This window comes from Phodopus roborovskii, unplaced genomic scaffold (assembly GCF_943737965.1).
Source record: "Phodopus roborovskii unplaced genomic scaffold, PHOROB, whole genome shotgun sequence".
NCBI classification, from domain to species: domain Eukaryota; kingdom Metazoa; phylum Chordata; class Mammalia; order Rodentia; family Cricetidae; genus Phodopus; species Phodopus roborovskii.
In genome coordinates, this window is record NW_026125148.1 from 1 (window position 1) to 20,109 (window position 20,109).

Consider the following 20,109-nt stretch of genomic DNA (forward strand, 5'->3'; position numbering starts at 1 on the left):
ATTCAAGGCTGTAGATCGTGTGTGTTTGGGCGGGTGGGAGTCAGGGCAGAAGATATAACATCTTAGTAAAATGTGCTCATCACTTTTTCTCTAATAATGAACAGTGGGTACACTCATAGTAAACATAAATGTTATGCATATCTGAGGTTTTGGCTTTCATCTTACTTGATATAGTCGGCTCTTTTAGTTAATTTTGGTAGGGTAAGCAAGAGTTGCTTATACTCATGGGCACACGCTAGCAAGCCTCTGAAGTCAGCCCATGTGGATGGGAACTCCAGGTTCACCAGGGCTGGCCTTGTGCCTCCTTGGGTGAGTTGCTTGCCCTTGTCTCATCTGTATCATGAAGATGCTAGATGTATGTAGGTCATGAGATAGTTTGCTTTATATTAATCATGCATTTACAAGTGATCAGCCCCTGTATGTAATCTAAAAGAAAAAAACAACCAACACAAATTTGCAAAATTCACACAAGCATCCTTTGATGAGCCAAGATTAATTACCACCCAGAGAGACTTCATTTTTATAGATTAGACAAGGGGGGCATCACTGATGGGGGTTCATAATGGTGCGAAAGGGCCAGGAAGCCCGGGTGCTGAGATGGCAAACAGCCCAGGAAGCCAGGATAGCTCTGGGCATTAACACCAAAACACCTGGGATTTCTTGTTAAATGGCCTGATGATCAGGCACATGCTGTTAAAAAAGACAACAACAGCAACAAAATTTCTTTATAACTCTTCACTTCAGTGTTCAGGAACTCCCTCCAAACACACACAAGACATTAGGATTAGCTGGGATTACTCAAATGTGTTAGCCAGTAAACCCTCTACACATACACCAAAGGAGGACAGCTTGTTCACCCAAGACACCACTAGAATATGGATGCATGGGGCTGGATAGCTGAGGAAAACATGGCTGAGGATGAAACTAATCTGAGGAACATCCAGGGTGGACCACAGCTGCCCAGTGGAGGGATGGAGCAGCTTTAAGCCAATCTGAAGGATGAAGAGCCAGCAGCTAAACTCTCAGTCTGCTGGAACAGAATCACTGTTTCATTGCCCTTGCTGTAGAGGCAAGGCTGAGTTGGTCATTGTTCTAGAAGGAAGATGTCTACTCTACTGGACAGGATAGTCAATAGCAATGAAGGAGACTAAAGCTGTTAGTCATCCTTCCTAAATTCAGGGATTTAGGTGTTTGTTGCAAGCTTGCAGATCCCAGATGTATGCTTACTTTGCTGATTGTGAAGTCCTTGGAGCTACTGGAGGGGCCTGCTTGTCGGGAACTGAGTGGTCAAGGTCTCTCATGAATGACCCCTAGCCTGAATTTCCCACTCCTCAGTATCAGCTGCACTGAAAACAAACAGTTTACATCAGGAGCTCAGGAGATATGTTATAATTCAGTGGTTCTCAACTTCTGGGTTGTGACTTTTTCACTAGAGGCCCAATATCCTGCACATCAGATATTTGACATTATAAATTCATAACAGCAGCAAAATTACATCTGTGAAGTAGTAATGAAATAATTTTACGGTTGGGTGTCATCACAACATGAGGAGCTGTATTAAAGGGTGCAGCATTCAGGAAGGTTGAGAACAACTGCTCTGGTTGTTCCCATGGAACACATCATGGGGATGACCCTGTGAGCTTCCCAATACCCTGATGCCCAAAACTATTAGGTCGAGTTCTCTAGTCCTGGTAGACTATGATTTCTTATCTAGTTATGTGCTCAGGATAGACAGCAGGAGACTGAGAGAAGGCTGTGTTGGGTCTGGGAATCATCAAATACTGGGCCTCATCAAATATGAGGCCAATGATGGATGAGAAAATGCATCTTTATTCCATAGCCCACAGTATCCAAAGTTATGACTACTTGGGGCCATGGGTAGATGGGTTCATGGGTATGTCTCATGCTACTGGGCAGGGCGCATCTGTCCCCTGAGTGGGTGAAGACTCTCAGATGGCTTTGTCTGGAACTTCTCATGACTCCAGGACCAGGCTGGGTACAGGAATGACCAGGACTCCCATGCTGCTGTTCTATGAGAAATAAAAAAGCTTGGCTTAGTGTTCTTAAAGATGTACTTGACAAGTAGGCTTTTACTCGGGTAGTGATTCTGGATGCTGTGCAAAAACCGAACGGCCTGGGGCCTCGGGGATTTTGGAAAGAAGTCAGAACTGGTGAGGCAGCTGGCCCAGAATCAACCTCCTGCTTCCTACTGCCTGACCTTTCAGCAGCCACAGTCTCGTTCATGGCAGACTGAACTTTGGTAGGAGACTTTCTGGGGGTAGGGTCATGGAGAAACAAAAGCAAAGCAAATAAATGAGCAAACAAAACCCAGATCAACCAGGATTTCTTGGGAGTGAAGGGGAAATTTCAGAGAGAGAAAGCCAAGGGCCTGGTGATGTCAGGCAAATGGAACTCCATCTGACTGAGAACAAAGCCTTGTCCGTTGTACACAGACTGCTTGCCATCTGAGCCATTATAGCACGTGCTCCCTCTGTGGTAACAAAGCCTTCCAGTTCTGGCTTAAGCAGGACTTGGTAGGTAACTGCCAACCCAACCAGTCTTGACCCAGAATGGGCCCCCAGACCCCAGAACCATTTTTTGCCCACCCAGTGCCTGCCAGATCTTTCCATGGAGTGCTCAGACTTCCTGATCTGCAGTCTCTATCTGACATGCACCCTCTTCCAGGACTGCCTTAAACTGGGGCTTCCTCTCCTGAAATCTTCATCCCAGCTCCCTTCTAAGCCCCATTGTGTGTTGAAGTGTTGGCTCATTTTGGCAAGTGTGACAGTCAAAATTATGTTTTGTTTTAATTACCGTGACAAATAGATCCTAGAAACTCAAACGTTTCTAACCCTTGCTCAATAGTTAGAAACAATAACTACTCTTCCAGAGGACCAGGGTTTGATACCCAGGACCCACATGAGCTCACAACTGACTATAACACCAGTTTCAGTGTATTTGACACCCTCGTAGTGAGATAAATGCAGGGAAACACCAATGCATATAAAGAAAGGATAAATAACAATAACAATAATAAGGTACTTCCTGAAATGCTGGAAGCTCTTTATGGACATAATAAGCCACAGTTTTCAATCCTCTAAACAAGTTTGTTTGACCCAACTGCAATGTATGTGTTTGATCACATGTGGTCTGGAGGTATGTAGGCATGAAATATGTCAGGATGTATGCTTGCCCCTGATTGGACATGATGGGAGTTGCCCTATGGAGTTGCCTTTTTAAGCCTCCGCAAACTGAGACACATTTTTAAGCTTCTGCAAAATGTGACTCTTTGTTATTTTCTGGGAACACAGAAATGGGCCTGGTAGGGTCCATCATCCTGTCCCATATTAAATGAAAGCTTGCTTCAAACTGGGCTCAAAATTATGGCAGTGGTCTTATTTTCCCCTGTAGATTAACACAAGGCCAAGTATTCTAGATTCCTTTCAAATCGTGCCAATATTGTAGATAGAAACTTGGGTGTGAGGTATTCAGGGAAGGGGAGGCCTTTCATGGTGTCCTGCCAGAGCTGCCTTGGGGTAAGTGGGTGGGGCCATATGCTCTTCCCTATGCACCCGACCTCCTAGGAGTTACCCCTGACAGACTAGGAGGCGGGGGGTTCTAAGCTCCTCCTTGAGGAGGTTGTGTAGACCTAGTTGGTACCCTGGCCAGAAAGTGGCTACTGCCCTCAGATAGTGATGATAGCTCAATAGTTAGAAACAATAACTACTCTTCCAGAGGACCAGGGTTCCATACCCAGGACCCACATGGCAGCTCACAACTGACTATAACACCAGTTTCAGTGTATTTGACACCCTCGTAGTGAGATAAATGCTGGGGGAAACACCAATGCATATAAAAAGAAAGGATAAATAACAATAACAATAATAAGGAGAGGAGAAGGAGGAAAGTCTCAGCTCTTGCCTTGCAGTGTGGTGTGTGGTCACCTCAGTGGAGGGAAGGCATCAATGGCTGCAGAGTCTCTGGGTCTCACAACTGTATACAGGACACAGGGACTCTCTGTCATTGTCCACTTGACACAGACGCTAAAGTGAAGGGCTGTGGTGGTGATGCAGACTAGGGGGTGGGGACTCCCCCGACATGGGGCCCTGGACCAGCATCCTGCATCCTCCTGAGCATCATCAGGACCTGGGCTTCTTCAAAGGTGTTTCTCATGGATAGTCCTCAGACCTTCAGGAGATGGCCAGGTGGGTCTCCTGTGTGTCCTTGTCCTTGACCTCTTCCTGGACTGTCTTGGGATCTCTTCCCATTCTCACTTCCCTAGTAGAGATATTCATGTTTCCTCCTGTCTCCCCAGCATCTCACAAAGTTGGATGACTGTGACATTCAAAGCTTCACACCCCCTTACCTTACTCTGTGATGTTTAGGCAGAGGTCTGTCTGGCTGTTACTTGTTTTGACTCAGTCTCAGCAGTCTCTCAGAGTCCAAAGGTTACTACCCAGAGTCCATCAGGCCTGGGGATAATTGCATCATGGTCATGGATTGCCAGGGCTTCCTGCTTCTGTACTCACCTGGTTCACAGGTAGAAGGGAAATTGGAAAAAGAAACAAGCTCAGGCTTAAACAGGGTTAGGGACTCATGGCCCCAATTTGATCATTTTCCCAAGCCTTGGTTCTAAACCATCTGACAGATAGGCAAAAGGAAGAGACAACATGGGAATCGAAATACCATTTAGGGGTAGGGATGGCTCAGCGGTTGAATGCAGTGTGCTCTTACAGAGGACCTGGGTCTGGTTCCCAGCACCCGCATCTGGTGACTCACAATTGCTTTTAGCTCCAGCTCCAGGGATCCCCACTGTCTTCTGGTATCATCAGCCGCATGCACAGACCCCCGTACGCTTCAGAATGTTTTATTCCTGCTAGAAGTAGATTGGAGGCCTGGCGAAGATGTGAGTGTATGGAAGGAGCCCTGAACTCTAAGCTCAGGCACGGCCTCAGGCTCTGCTGCCAGTCACACCCACTCCTGCCCCATGCCAGCCTATCCCTGTGCATTTGAGCCAATGGGTGAGAGTAGAGCCATGGTCTGTGCAGGCAGGGAGCCTGCTGGGAGACCTGACAGGGTGAGGCTCACCCCAGTCCTCCAAGTTCCCAAGAGAAAAGTCTTCCCAGGAGGAAGAGAGGGAGCTGGTGTGTCCTCATGTCCCTGGGGGCTTCCTAGAAGGACTCCCCTGGAGGCGTCTGCCCATCTCTCCCCAGGTCCACATCTCAGTCTGCCCATCTCTCCCCAGGTCCACATCTCAGAAGGGTGGACAAGTTCTTTGTCCTAGCGGCCACTGTGGTAGCTTCCTCACACCCTTGACTACAAGCTGGAATGAGAAGTCCTCAGAGAGAATGCTGTGACCCAGGTGTCTCTCAGGGGCGGCATCTCCCTGTTCCACCCTAGCTTCTCTTCAGGTCTGAGGGATAGCTTCTCCTGGTCAACATTCAGCTCTTGGTTCTCCTGCTAGCCTGAGAGATAACTTGGAATAGTTTGCCTCTCCCTCTCCACTTCTCTCCCACCCAAGCCACTTCATCCAGAGACAACACCAAAAACGATGGCAGGCAATCCTGGACAAACTCTGCTTACTTAGACACAGGAGTAACTGAGAACGGTTTGGGTTTGAGGGGAGGGATTTTGTTGCTGTTGTTGTTGCTTTGGTTCCCCCCCCATCTCCCTATAAACGAGGGTTACTCCCCAGGAAGTGGCCATGCTTGTCACTGGAGTGCCCCTTTGCAATCCTCTAGGTCCCCCCCTTTCTCCTCCTCCTTGCCAATACATTTTGGGGAAAGAAGGAAAGGACAGTGTCTCATAGCAGCACATTGAGATTACAGAAATACTTTCATTTCTCTTTTCCCCATCAGGGCGGAGCCCTCCTGAGTGAGTTAGACTTCAGGCTGACTTCCTGCTCTCAGCTGTGGGCCAGACCACGCAGTCTGGAAGCCTGCGAGGACACCCAGGGATCTGAGCTCTCCCTCCCAGGCCCCTGGCAGGAGATTGGAAGAGGAAAGGTAGCAGCTTCAGCAGCAGGTGGGTCTCTCTCCCTCTCTAACTTTGCCCTCTGACAACCTGGGTGATTTCCTGTCTTGAGTTGAGCGGGGCTGCAGCTTCAGTCAGTCCAAACCCACAGACATGAAGAAGCTCTGAACTGTAGTTAGGAGAGATGAGAGAGAGAGAGAGACTGAGAGAGGCAGAGAACACCTGGAGTTTTTAAAACAGAGTAAGCTATCTGTGGGCAAGGCCAGCTTGCCATTATGCACACAGTTGCAACTTTCTTGTTTGTGACCACTGCCAGCTGTCAGGAGCAGACTGTGGCCACAGCTGTCAGGGACTCCTGGGAACCTCTGTGACATGGCTCTGTTATCTCAGGAGCCCTGGGTGTTGTCAGTCCCTCTGCCTCTCTGCTTTCTCTCAGTCAGCCCAGGGAAGAAAGTCAAACAGCAGAGGCTCAGGGCGGACAGCTGCCCCTGCCCCACCCCGGGCTCCTGCCTCTCTGGCAGGACTTGTCACCTGGGAAGCTGTCCCCAGGCTCACCCCTGGTCTGAGCCCTCACTCTCAGATCTTGATCCAAGGGAGGAATGGCCCTTGGTAGCAAAGGCCAGGACAAGCTGCGGGTTTTATTTTCACTTTGGTGTCCTGTCCTAGGCCGATGATAGCTCTGACAAGGAGACGGTAGAGCTCTGTCTGCTCCTGCAGTGGTGATTCAGATGTGCTCCTCAGAAATAACACAGTCTGTGTCTGTTGCTGCAAAAAGTCAGACATCATTTTCCAGTACTGCAGCTGAACCCAGGGCCTTGAATATGCTTGACTATAAATCTCTATTTTAAAATCAAAGTTTTGCTATGTGTCTCAGGCTGACCTTGAACTTGAACTTGCGATCCTGTTGTTTTGATCTTCTGAGTGACTGGGGTTTCAGGCCTGCACCACCAGGCCCGTTTCATACTGGAATGCGGTTTATAAGCTGTCAAACCTTGTGGAAATATAGAAAGGGTAAAAACCACTTTAACCCTCCCAGAGCTTCTAGTCTTTGGGTCTGCTTTCATTTATATATTAGACAGGGATTCTTGGTGTTTTTTTTTTTTTTTTTTCAATATAGTCTAGGCTGTGCTGAAACTTGTTATGTAGAGCAGGCTGGCCTGGGACTTACAACAGAGATCCCCCTGCTTCTGCCTCCCCAGTTCTGGGATTAAAGTTGTGCGCCACTGTGATGCTTGGATCTTCCTTATCTTCCAAAAGGTATTTACTCTCTGCCTCTCTCTCTCTCTCTCTCTCGCTCGGTGTGTGTGTGTGTGTGTGTGTGTGTGTGTGTGTGTGTGTGTGTGTGTACGAGTGCTAGAATTCATGTGTGCTTTGGTACATGCGTGCATGTGTGTGGGAGAGAGAGATAGAGACAGAAAGACAGAGACAGACAGAGATACAGGGACAGTGACAGAGAGAGAGAACTATTCAGTCAGGTGCCTTTGGAAGCTAGAAGAGGCGTCAGATCCCCTGTAGTTGGTGTTACAGGTGGTCATGACATCTGTATGACAGCTGCCAGACAAGGGAGCTGGGAACTGAACTCTAGTCCTTTGGGTGAGCAGCCAGTGCTCTTAATTGCTGGCTTAGCTCTCCAGCATTTTTATCTTTTCCTATGCTTTTCTGCGCATAACTTGTTTTCATAAATATGCAATGTGTATCTTGATTTTATAATATTGTTCTGTGTTTTGTGCCTTAGAAGTATTTTAAAAATAGGAACCTTATCGATGTCTTCACTATCATGCACATACATTTATTTTATTCTTTTCTACCAGCTACCTGCTGCTCAGAGTACTGGTATATGAACCGGGAGCTTCATAGTTTATGTTTACTTGTGTTTGCATGTGTGTGCATGTGTCACAGGAGTCGGGACAATGAAGAGGAATTGGTTCTTTCATTCTGCATTTTGGTTTCTGGGGATCCAACCTAAGTCATCTGCTTTGGCTGCTGGCTCATTTATTAACTGAGCCATCTTGCCAGTCCTTACTATGGGTTTTAAACCTGTCTTCTTTGATAGACATGTAGGTCAGTACCACAGTTCGCAATGTAAAACCAGCGGCCATGTAATTCATTTTGCTTAATGACATTAGTCTTGTGTCTAAAAGAAACAGAGTGTAGTTACTGAGTCGAAGTGACCACTTGCCTGCATATATGTCCAGGCAACACACCATGCCTGGTACCCCAGAAATCCACAAAGAGGGTGTTAGGTTCCCAGGAGTTCCAAACACTTGTGAGTCATCATGTGGTTGCTGGGAACTGAACCTGGATCCTCTGGAAAAGCATCCAGTGCTGTTAACCACTGAGCCATCTCTCTATCAGCTAATTTCTAAGTTTTAAAGGAATAGATTGTGAACTGGGTGGTGGCGGCACAGGCCTTTAATCCCAGCACTTGGGAGGCAGAGGCAGGTGGATCTCTGTGAGTTTGAGGCCAGCCTGATCTACAGAGCAAGTTCCAGAACAGCCTCCAAAGCAACAGAGAAACCCAGTCTCAAAAAAACAAGCAAACAAACAGAAAATAAAAACAAAAAAGATAGAAAGGAAGGAAGAAAAAAGAAAGAAAGAAAGAAAGGAAGGAAGGAAGGAAGAAAGAAAGGAAGGAAGAAAGAAAGAGAAAGATTGTGGTGGAGGGGAAGATGCATCTTATGCGGAGTCCTAGGTTGTCAGCATGCTTTTGCAAGCTCTTCAGTAGGCTTCATTTGTTAACTTCCTGCCCATCTTCCCTCCATTTACATCAGTTCTTGAGCTCTAGGAGGTGCTTTTGGATAGTTTTCTAATGTCTTCTGGTCTTCCTTCCAGGCAGGGTCTTCCAGTCTCCTGTCCTTTATTTGCTATATGCTTACTGTGGTTTGCAGTCCACCTCGCTTACCCTTGAACCTGGGCAGCTCACACCACACTGAGCTTCCCACAAGATGTAATCTGGGCTGTTTCCTGCCCAAGGTTTCATTTTGATTCCTATTGGTTTCTAAGGACATCATTGAGTCTGGTGGTTTGAATGAGGATGGTCCCATGGGCTCACAGATTTGAATGTTTGGTCTTCAGGGAATGGTACCCATTTGAAAGGGTGAGGAGGTGTGACCATGCTGGAGAAAGTATGTCATTGGGGGTGGGCTTTGAGGTTTTAAGCCCAGAGAGTCTCCCTGTTCCTGCTGCCCTCGGATCCACATGTAGAACTATCAGCTTCCTCTCTGGTGCTCTCTGACCTGACCTCTGGAAACTATAAACAAGCCACAATTAAATGCTTTCTTTTGTTAAGAGCTGCTGTGGTCATGGTGTTTCTTCAGAGCAATGGGAAACTGACTGGGACATCCTATGTTTATCTGTGGGATTCTTTTGCTGTCCCTAAGCTGTAGCAGCACAGAACACTTCAAAATGCAGTCAGGTTGACAGAACTTGGAGAAAACCACTGAACTTATCAGAAGCAATTCCAGCCTGGGCCTGCCCCTTCCTGGCATTGACTGTGAAGATAGATGTGGTCTCTGACAGTGGTAATAGACTGCCATCCTGTGTGTCTTTTGTTTCTGTTTCTGTTTCTGTTCCAAATACCTATTAGACTCGTCAGACCCTGAAATGTAAAAATGGCTGGGTTTTTTTTTTTTTTTTTTTTCTTTTTTAAGTATAAAGTTGTTTCCCTAAAATTAGATTTATTGATTTTACTCTTCACATATCAGTGTTTTGCCTGTATTTATGTGCAATGTACCATGTATTGTGGTTTAATAAGAATCTGGAGAAACAAATAGGTGGAATAGATGTTTATTCAGGGAGAAATAACTTACAACCTAGACAGATGAACACCAGCAGGTTCCTGATGCCAAGGATGCCTCCGGATGCTCTTCTGTCCCCGTGCTGCAAGCAAGAGAAGGCTCCGGGGCCCCTTCCCCAGACCTAGTTCCCCCAGGTAACATCCGCCCCCTGTCCCCACTCACAATGGGGCGTGGTCAGTGCTACAGGTGCAAACAAAGTGAGTATCTCACTACAACCATGAATGTCCTTGTTGTCCTATACCACGTAGATGTCAGAAGAGGGCATCAGATCCCCTGGAACTGAAGTTGTAGGTTGTTATGAACCACCATGTGTGTGTGAGGAAGCCAACCCAGGTTCTATGCAAGAGCAAAAAGTGACTAACCACCGAGTTTTCTCTCTAGCCTCTGACTCAAGTCTTCTGATTTTTGAGTCTTATGCTTCTCTGTCTCCTCTCCCTTGTCTTGTTTTGTTTGTTTTTCCCCTTTGGTTTTTTGAGAAAGGATTTCCCTGTGTAGCTCTGGCTGTCCTGGAACTTGCTCTATAGACCGGGCTGGCCTCAAACTCAAAGACCTTCCTGCCTCTGCTTCCCAGTGCCAGGATAAAAGGTGTGTACCATTACCGCCCACCAGCCCTGCTATTTTAACGTCTACAATGATTTAAACACGTTCTTCTAATGCTCATGCCATGTACGTTAGGTTTTTCTCAATAATGATGAGAGGAAACAGTAGTTGCCTGAGTCTGTCCTCAGTACAGCCCTCATGGCTGTCAACTGATTGAAGCCCCTTTTCATACTTTATGGCTTGAGTTCTGGAAAGAACTTTTGAGCTTTTCTCCTTGAGATTTTTCTCTTACATTTTTATTGAATTCTGTCTTTTTTTATTGTCGTTTATTTTATTAATCCCATATAGACTTTCCTGAGTTTATAGGTTGATGTCATTTGTCCATTTGGAAAATCCCCAGTCATTATTTCTCCATATATTGCTTTCTTCTATTTTGGTTGTGAGCCTAGCCTTTAACGGCCGACCCATCTCTCCAGCCCTTTATGTATTACTTTCTTATTCCTTCTATTTCTGTGTCTTCCCTCCTTTCTCCTTTCCTGCCTCCTTCCTTCATTCCATTGTCTTACAGAGTATTAGTTTCCTTTTCTTTTGAAAAAAAAATTAATTATATTTTATGTGTATGAGTGTTTTACCTGCATGTATGTAAGTGTACCACATGTGTGTTTGTTGTCCATAGATGGCCCAAGAGGGTGTCAGATCCCTTGACACTTGAGTTATAGATAGCTGTGAGCCCACCATGTGGGTGTTGGTAATTGAACTCAGGTCCTTGGAAGAGCAGTCAGGGCTCTTAACCACTGAGCTATCTTTCCATCATAGAGAGCAAGTGGTTTCATTCTGACATTTTCATGCAAGTAAGTGTGTCAGTGTTTACCTCTCTAGGATTGAAGTTTCACGTTCAGACTGGCTCTTAGGTTCTTTCCTGAATTATTTTCATTTACAGTTTTTTTTTTCATTATACACCAACTGGATGTTTTCTATTGCTCTGTCTTCTGTTTTGTTTTACCAGCCTTGTTCTTAAAACCTTCTATAAGTTCAAGAAATCAGAAAGCTGAAGAGATAGTTCAGCAGTGAAGAGCACTGGTTGCTCTTCCAGAGGACGTGGGTTCAATCCCAGCACCAGTATAGTGGTCCACAGTAGTCTGCAGCTCCATTTTCCAGGATTTGGGACCCTTTTCTGACCTCTAAGGGTACCAGGAATGCATGTGATGCACTGACATTCGTGCAGACAAAGCACCCATACATGTAAGATAAATATATATAAAATAAAAACAATGATTTAGGAACTTGGGGTTGAACTCTGAGTGTCAGACTCAGCAACAGGCACCTTTGCCCATCAGCTCTTTTTTCTTTTTAATTGAATGTCAGATATTATGTGTGAAGTACATGGATCCTCCAGGTGTTATACTTAGAGAGTCCTCTTTTCTTCTGTGAGGCAAGAACAATAATAGTGTGCATCACCCTAGCCAGCCAGAAGCTGAAATGAGTCAAGATTAATCTGCATGGCTTCACTATGATCTGCTAGAGCTCTTATCTGCTCTGATCTTAGGTGGGGACATTTAGGAACTTTAATGACATGGCAGTCAACACTTCTCTGTACGCTGTACCGTCAAAGGCTTTGTGTCCCGTTTGCACCCTCTTGCTTTAGGCAGATTGAAAATTAAAGTTCTTGAGAAGAAAAACCATCGAAGCCTATTTATCTCTTAACTGGCTGGTTTTGCATTCCATGCCCTACAATGCTAGAACATCTTGTTAGCTTGTCTGTTTTCCCGCTGCAGATGGTGGAGATGGTGGAGTCAGCCGGACACTTCCTTTGCAGCTATCAAATGTGGAGCCATGTTTCTGGGGGTTGACTATATTTTTTTTAAGCATAGAGGCCCATAGGTTATTCTCATATTCTTTTTTTTAGAAGCTTTTGATATAGGTATCTAGCCTCTTACTAAAATTTTTACTTTTCTATTTTTGAGAGAAGGGAAGGTCCCGTGTCTGTGTGAGTATATACCTGTGAGTGTGGGTGTGTGAGAGACCAAAGGAGAACTCCAGATCCCCCTGGAGCTGAAGTTATAGGCAGTTGTGTGTGTTGTCCAACGTGGGGGTTGAGAACCTTGGTCAGGTCCCCTTCTGCAAGAGTTGAGTGCTTTCTTCTTTCTTCTTTTAGTCTTCTCTCATACAATGCATCCAGACCACAGTGTACCCTCCCTCTATGCCTCCCAGTCCCTTCCCTCCTTCTTTCCCAGATACGCTGCTCCCCTTCAGAAAAGAGCAGGCCTCCCAGTGATAGCAACCAAACACAGCACAACAAATGCAATAAGACTAGGTGCAAACCCTCAAATGGGAGCTGGACGAGGCAACCCAGTAGGAGTAAAAAGGTCCCACGAGCAAGCAAGAGTCAGAGATGGCCCCACTCCCCACTGTTAGGGTTCCATGGAAGCCCCAGGATAAACTTCTACAGAGTGTGTAGAGGGCCTAGCACAGAACCAGATAGGCGCTGTGATTACCGCCCCTGTGAGCCCTGCTTAGTTGGTTCTGTGGGCTGTGTTCTCCTAGTGTCTTTGACCACTGTGTCTCCTGCAATCCCTTTCTCCTCCTCTTCCGTGAAGTCGTCTTAACCACTGAGCCATCTCTCCAGCCCAGCCCACTGTTCTTTCTCCTCTTGCCTTGAACAACCCCACCACGTGTGTCCAGGAGACCGTGTGTCTCCAGCCCTGGTCTCCAACGTCCAAGCTCGTGCATTCCTTGACTGCACTAGCATTAACTTTAAAAAATGATTTTGTTTCCTCACTATTTCAGAAATGATCTTTTATCTGTCTTGAACCCCTACCCTTGCTTGATTTGTGTAGTTCAGAGCCAAGGTGACTCTATAATCGGCCTCCATGTTCCCATCTTTACCTAGCCTTTGTCTTCCAGGTGCCAGGCTTGCTTACTAGCTGACAACTTCTCAGCCATTCATCAGAAACTTGGAACCCTTATAGTCTTTTAAAAAAAAATCTGTACTTCACTTTCATATTGGAATGAGTGATTAGAATTATTTCAAATTGACTACTCATGTTTAAAAATTGAAAATGTCATTGTCTTTCCACATTGAGTTTTTGTTGTTGTTAGTTTGAGACAAGTTTTTTTTTTTTTCTTCCATTCTTCTCTTTGTTTTTATTGAGCTATACATTTCCCCCCATTCCCTTTCTCTCTCCCCTTCTTGCTCCCCCACCCTGCCCTCCCCCCATGCTGCTAATTTACTCAGGAGATCTTGTCTTTTTCCCCTTCCTAGGTGGGTCCATATGTCTCCTAGGATCCTCTGTTACCTATGTTCTCTGGGGTTGTGGCCTGTAGGCTAGTTGTCCTTTGCTTTATGTCTAACATCCACTTATGAGTAAATATTATATTTGTCTTTCTGGGTTACCTCACTCAGGATGGCTTTTTCTAGTTTCATCCATTTGCATGCAAATTTCAAGATTTCATTTGTTTGTTTGTTTACCACTGAGTAGCACTCCATTGTGTACATATACCACATTTCCCTAATTTCATTCCTTGGCTGAAGGGCATCTAGGTTGATTACAAGTTCTGGCTATTATGAATAATACTGCTATGAACATAGTTGAGCAAACGTCCTCGAGACAAGTTCTTTCTTGTGTGTCACCCTGACTGTCCAGGAACTCACTCTGAAGACTAGGCTGGCCTTGATCTCAGAGATCCACCTGCCTCTGCCTCTGGAGTTCTGGCATCGAGGGACGATGTGATCCAGTAGTGCCTGAGTCATCACATCTGCTGTTCCCCTGGAGGTGGGGAGGACAGGAGTCAGGAGATGAAGGAGCTTTTATGAGTGGGCATGTGGGTGAAATCAGCCTGCCAGTACATGCCCAGTTGGTGTCCTCAGAACTCATGCAGGGGCTGGCAAATTGGGAGGGCCCCCTGTGGGTTGCGCTTGGCACTCTTTTCCCAGGAAAATGCAGGTACTTGTAAAACAGCTGGAGCAGATTTTTACTTTGGTGTCACAGCAAAAGGCTATGGCTTTGGGTTAAAAGGCATGAACACTTTACTCACGGCCTGGTTTCAGTCTGACGAAGCATACCTTAAGTCTAAATTCACTGAGCAAAAGAGGTTGAGTGAATGGAGGAGGAGGGAGTGGAGCATGCCTGCAGAGTTCCTCATATTCTCTAGTGCTAACCTGCCCCTGAAAGCTGGGGCCAGTAAACTCCACAGAAACTTAAGGACTCCTGAACTCTGTAGTCGGTGCTTTATCAGTTCATCAAAACCGCATCCATCAATGCTAAAACACCGCATCTCTGACGTTTCCTTTGAAACCTGCTTATCCTGTACCTTGAAGCCTGTGAACAATGCATAGCTGTCTGTACCTTTTATTCCTGTTTTGTTTGTCTTGGGTTTGTTGTTGCTGTTTTGGTTTTTCAAAACAGAGTTTCTCTGTGCAGCTTTGGAGCCTCTCCTGGAAACTCACTCTGTAGACCAGGCTGGCCTGGAACTCACAGAGATCTGCCTGCCTCTGCCTCCTAAGTGCTGGAATTAAAGGTGCTTGCCAGCACTGCCTGGCACCTGTCTGTACTTAACTAATGAGCTACCAAGCTGGCTGTAGCCTTGGTGGAGGTGGTTAGGGAGAGCTCTTAAACTGGTAAGGCTGACAGTACCCTAGCTAGCAAACACCATCAGTTCTGAGAAGGATAGATTTAAGAAGAAGGAAGACAGCTTTCCAGATACCTAGGTCACTGTCCCAGGTCTCTCCGTGGTTGTTGGGGACAGAAGTCTGGAAAGCAGTACTTGTCTTCAGCTGGAAAGCCCAGAAGAACTTACCTGTGTGGTAGGAATTTGGGGAGAATGACCTACTTGGACTTGGCAAAGCTGGGCAGTTTCCCCGTGTCCTGTCCTTGCAGTCTGGACAGGGTCTTGGCAGCTGTTTAAAGTGCTTCTCACTGCATGGTTTGCTTTGCCAGGTGGGAGTTCTTTGACCATCCTTCTTCCGAGGAGATAGGGGTGTGGCCAGGAGCTGGCATGTCTCCCTATGATGAGAAGCTTTTTATTAAACGCCATATTCTCAGGTCTCAGAAGGTGTTTGAAGATCAGATGATCATGACCTGTTAAGAATACCTGAATTAGACAAATGTTGTTTAGGCTTCACTTTGAGAGTTAATAAGTTAATCTGGACATACAGTTTACCCAGTCAGTTACAGCTTACCAATGTTAGTAAAAGCAAGGAGATTGGGAGGAATGTATCAATGTCTAGTTTTCAGCTGCAGTCCTGAGATATACTCATAAGGCAAAACCAAGTTTTAACATTGTAAACTATTTTGTAAAATCATTATCAAGGGTTTTGCTCTTAGGTTACAAAAATCTGTCTGTCAGCAAGATACATTCTTGTGTATGAATGCATGGAGGTGTAGCTTTAATACCTCAGCAAACCAGCATTGTTTTAAATTGTACCGTTTATAAGCCTTGTTTTATAGTCTTTCTTTCATATACAAAACTGTACATTTTCCCCAAGTGTGTATTCCCATAGTCCTGATAACCATTTTCCCATGCTATTCCCTCCAGGACGTCCATGGAACAGGAGGACACAGAGAGGAGACCCTTTGAACGCGTATTCCTGTACTTCAAAAAAAAATAAAGTGAAGATTTCAACAGCAATAAAAAAGCCATTTCCCTTTTTTTGAGTTCCTCCGTGACAATGAACTCATCACCAATAAAATGTATGATGTAAGTGAAGTTTGTTACATCCTAACCTGGTAAACAAGTTCCAAATTCAGTTACACTTTGAGATCTTGGAATCAAACTGGATGACTGTCAGGTTTTTAAGGTTGGACTTAATTTTTAAAGAAAGATTTCCTTTCTTACTTTGCTTGTGTGTGTGCATGTGTGTGTGTATGTGTGGTGTGTGCATATGCATGTGTGTGTTCATGTTTGTGTCTATATGTGTGTGTGCCCACAGAGTCCAGAAAAAGTTCCAAATTCCCTGGAACAGGAGTTCACAGGTAATTGTGAGCCATCTGATGGGGGGTTCTGGGAATGGAACCTGGGTCCTCTACAAGAGCTACACATACTCTCAGTCACTTAGGCATCACTCCAGCCCAGGACTTAGTTTTTGACAAAGAATTATTGACAAAGAATTCATAGCACTTTATACAGATACTAGCTACAATAATAACGTTATCAATTATGAATCAGAATTCTGGACTCAGGTTTAAAATCTGGGTTTTATGTGAGAGAAAGCTACCATATAAATGTTTCTGGAAGTGTTCTCTCCAGGTTTTAAGGAGAGAAGCACAGGCCTCAGGAGATGGTCCTGTGAGGGGAAGTCAGGGTGAGTATTGCTGAAGATAAGCCAGATCAGAACAGGGCTCTCCTCTCCGTACGTGTGCAATGTCTCAAGCACCACACAACATGTAGTTCATGCATTTAAAACTAAACAAAAGAAATGAACAAAATAGAAATCAAAAGTTATTTTAATATACTGTTGGATTATTTTATTGAACTGAATTAATAAAATATTTCAGTGGGCACATTTTATTTTAATAAACATCCATCTTGAAACCCTAGATCTGAGAATATTAATACCTATAGAGTGTCTTATTAGAACAATTTTTATACATCTTTATTTTTATTACATGCGTATGAATGTTTTGTCTAAATGTATCTATATGCACTACCAGTGTTTCTGGTGCCTATGGAGGTCAGAAGAGAGAGCACAAGATTCTGAAACCTCTGCAGGAACAGCAAGTACTCTTAACCCCTGAGCCATCACCCCATGCTCTTTGGATTTTTTTTTTTTTTTTTTTTTTGCCTTATGAATATGTTGCCCTCCTGTAGAGATAACAGTCAGAGGAAATGGACACCTCATTTCCTATAGGCCAAGTCAGTAGTAGTGGAAGGACAGGATTTGTCCAGTTAGTAGAACAGCTTTGGCAAATGTGGAAAGTTAGTTAACCTTTATGTTTGTCTTTCAAGAATGAACCTATTTTTATTTTTATGATGTGTACCAGTATTTTGCCTGCATGTGTCCAGTGCCCATATTAGCCAGAAAATCCCTTGGAAGTGGAGTTACAGGTGGTTGTGAGTTGTTAGTGGGTTCTGGGAACTGAACCGGGGTTCTCTGAAAGAGCAGCATGTACTCTCGAGTATGAACTAATTCTCCAGTCCCTCCACACTTAAAAATATTGCATTTAACAAATATTTACTTATGAATATATGTGTGTGAGGACATATGTGTATGAGCCTGCTGCTGTGCACATGTGGAAGTCAGGGGACAATTTGTGACAAGTTGGCTCTCCACTTTCACCATCGAAATCCCAGTGACTGAACTCAGGCCATCAGGATTGGTGGCAAGTGCCTATAACCCACTGAGCTATCTAACCAGCCCCATTGTTAACCCTTAGTCCTAGTTTTCCTTCCTTACAAAAAAGAGGCCCTTCTTACTTGTCATATAGATGAGGGACGGAGCTCAGAGTTATAGCGAGTATTTTCAAAGAGAAATATTTACTCACGTCATGAAGTAACCATGCAACTATAAAACTTTTCACTAGAAGATATGTATGTAGGGGACGAGGTACACTAACTGTAATTGTCTCTTAGGGCTCTGCTGTGACTTGGAAGCAAACACTTAAATTTTCTCTGCTATTTTTTTTAAGGATTTTCAAGATTCCTATTCAAACCTGGTCCCTTTACAAAAAGTGGTCTACAGAGCCCTGGAAGAGCTGGAGAAGAGACTTGACCTGGTGGTCCTGAGGGTGCTGTTCAGTGAGGAAAACTTGAGGGCATACCCTGATTTGGAACTCATTCTCCAAAGCTTTGAAAATGGTAATTTTCTTCCCCCTCAACAACCATATAGTAAGCATCTACCATGCGTTACATACTGCACAGTGCAATTGGGGACATAGGAGTTAAAGAAAAACTAACATGTTTTGCATCATCACAAAACTTGTGTCTAACAGCTGTGGTCGACACCCTCCAGAGGTCTGCCAGGCTGGGGATTTAGATTGACAGGACACAGAGAGCCCCACCAGCATCAGGCTATGTAGAAGAGGACGGAGCACTGCCGTGTCTCTCCAGTGGAGCCCTGATGATGATACACAGAACGGTCCATCGGGTTGACTACCGTCCACCCTGAGTGACAGCTCAGCTGTGGGTTGCAGGATATTTAGTACCACATGTGAATAGAAATCAACAATGTGTGAGACAGTGCTTCAACCCCATCCTGCTCATCTTTAAAGCTTGCCCATCATGAAGCCTCCCTTTAGTATGTGCTAGATCCCAGACAGTCTACCCAGGAAAGTCCCTCTTTCTTCTCACACTGTGACAGCCTGGAAGACGTGTTTTGCCTCTGTGTTTTTCTGTTTTGACATATGCCTTCCTTGCCCTCTGAACACTGGAAGAGGAACACCGCTCATAGTGTGTATTCGAAGTTTTTATTCTTGAACTTGAGTGTCTCCTCTCTGTATGGAAAGCATAAAGTCTCCCTTGTGAGCCTTCTCTGTCCCAGGGCATCATGGGTGAACTTTGTCATGTGGGACCCACTGAAGTTGGAGTGATGTGGGGGGGGGGTCTGGAAATTCCTTTATGTGTAATTTGGAAATGCTGCCCCTTGTCTCTGCTACAGATCTCTAACAGTCTCCTCTTCTTCCCTCTCTCTCCCATTTCAGTCTTACAGAACAAACTGTGTTCCCACGAAAGTGATAGAGGAGACCCGAACTCCCAGCTAAGTCTTGAACAAGGTAATTACACCTGCAGAAAGTTTCTTATCACCACAGAGAATAGGAAATAAAGGTGATCATCAGCAGAGTGTGACTGGAGGAAGAAATGGGGAAGGCAGCGGGGAGAGTTGGTGTGAGCCTAGTGTTAGCTTTCCTGCACTGGGACAAATTACCCTGGAGAACCTGGACACGCAAAACTCTGAGGCAGGAGGATTGTGTGTTTGAGGCCAGCCAATTTTACATAGCAAAACTCTCTCAAAAACAAAACAGATACACAGTTACCCAAAAAGTCAATTTATTTGGGTTCATGATGTTAGGAACTTCAGCCCAGATGGGTTGACTTAAGTAAGGCCTATGCTTGGTCATTAAGTCAAATAAAGGGATTGGGGGAAGCAAAGCTAGTCACGTCATGTGACCAGGAAGCAAGGAAAGGGAGGATGTGGTCCTTCCAGGCTTCACCTCCAGTGGTCTAGCTTCCTTCCACTAGGCTCTGCCCATTAAAGGGACCACTATAATGCATTAGAGCCATTCTGAGGGGCAGCCCTCCCATACATGAGTCTTGGAAGGAGGTTGTACTTGAGATCCAAACTAACCAATCTCTAGTGGGATACAGGACCCTGGCAGAGCAACCATGACAACAGATGGTCAGCCTGGTACCCGAAATGAAGTAACCTGAGCCCAACATCAGTATTCCAGGTTGAAAAAGACTGGCTATTCAGAAATAACACTCTATGAGAGATGCTCCTGTTTTGTGTCCTTACACACACTGGTCTCCAACACCAGATGTGCGGTGAGTGGGGTTTTCCCACACCAACCAACTCTCCAGACAGCAGCAGGGCGCCTTATGATGTAATTACATTCAGATAAAGGGTTCAGTGCCTTGAGACACTTCTAATGCTGCTGTACAAGTTCCAGGCTGTGACTCTTGCTTCTGGTCAACTGGCCATAAATCAGAGTTCCCCATGTCCTCTCAGGCTGCAGAACTTTGAGAGACAGAGAAAGGATGAGGGAAGGAAATGAAAGAGAGCAGAAAGTCTAAAGGACAGTAGCAGAAACTGTGACGCTAGTTTTTTGCTTTGGCTACTGTCTACCCAAGCTGGTATCAAGGATTG

At 45.2% G+C, this 20,109-nt stretch overlaps 1 protein-coding gene across 3 annotated transcripts in view; it reads left to right on the top strand.

The window, feature by feature from the left end:
• Positions 1-5,993: 5,993 nt before the first annotated feature.
• The window catches only part of LOC127226164 (nuclear autoantigen Sp-100-like), a 39,551-nt gene continuing 25,435 nt past the window's right edge, over positions 5,994-20,109 (top strand). For all 3 annotated transcript variants that reach the window (XM_051190076.1, XM_051190086.1, XM_051190093.1), the window contains exons 1-4: positions 5,994-6,024; positions 15,846-16,007; positions 17,936-18,104; positions 18,947-19,018. In XM_051190076.1, coding sequence (XP_051046033.1) covers positions 15,999-16,007; positions 17,936-18,104; positions 18,947-19,018 — 250 coding nt within the window. In that variant the 5' untranslated portion in view covers positions 5,994-6,024; positions 15,846-15,998. The remainder of the gene's footprint in view (positions 6,025-15,845; positions 16,008-17,935; positions 18,105-18,946; positions 19,019-20,109) is intronic.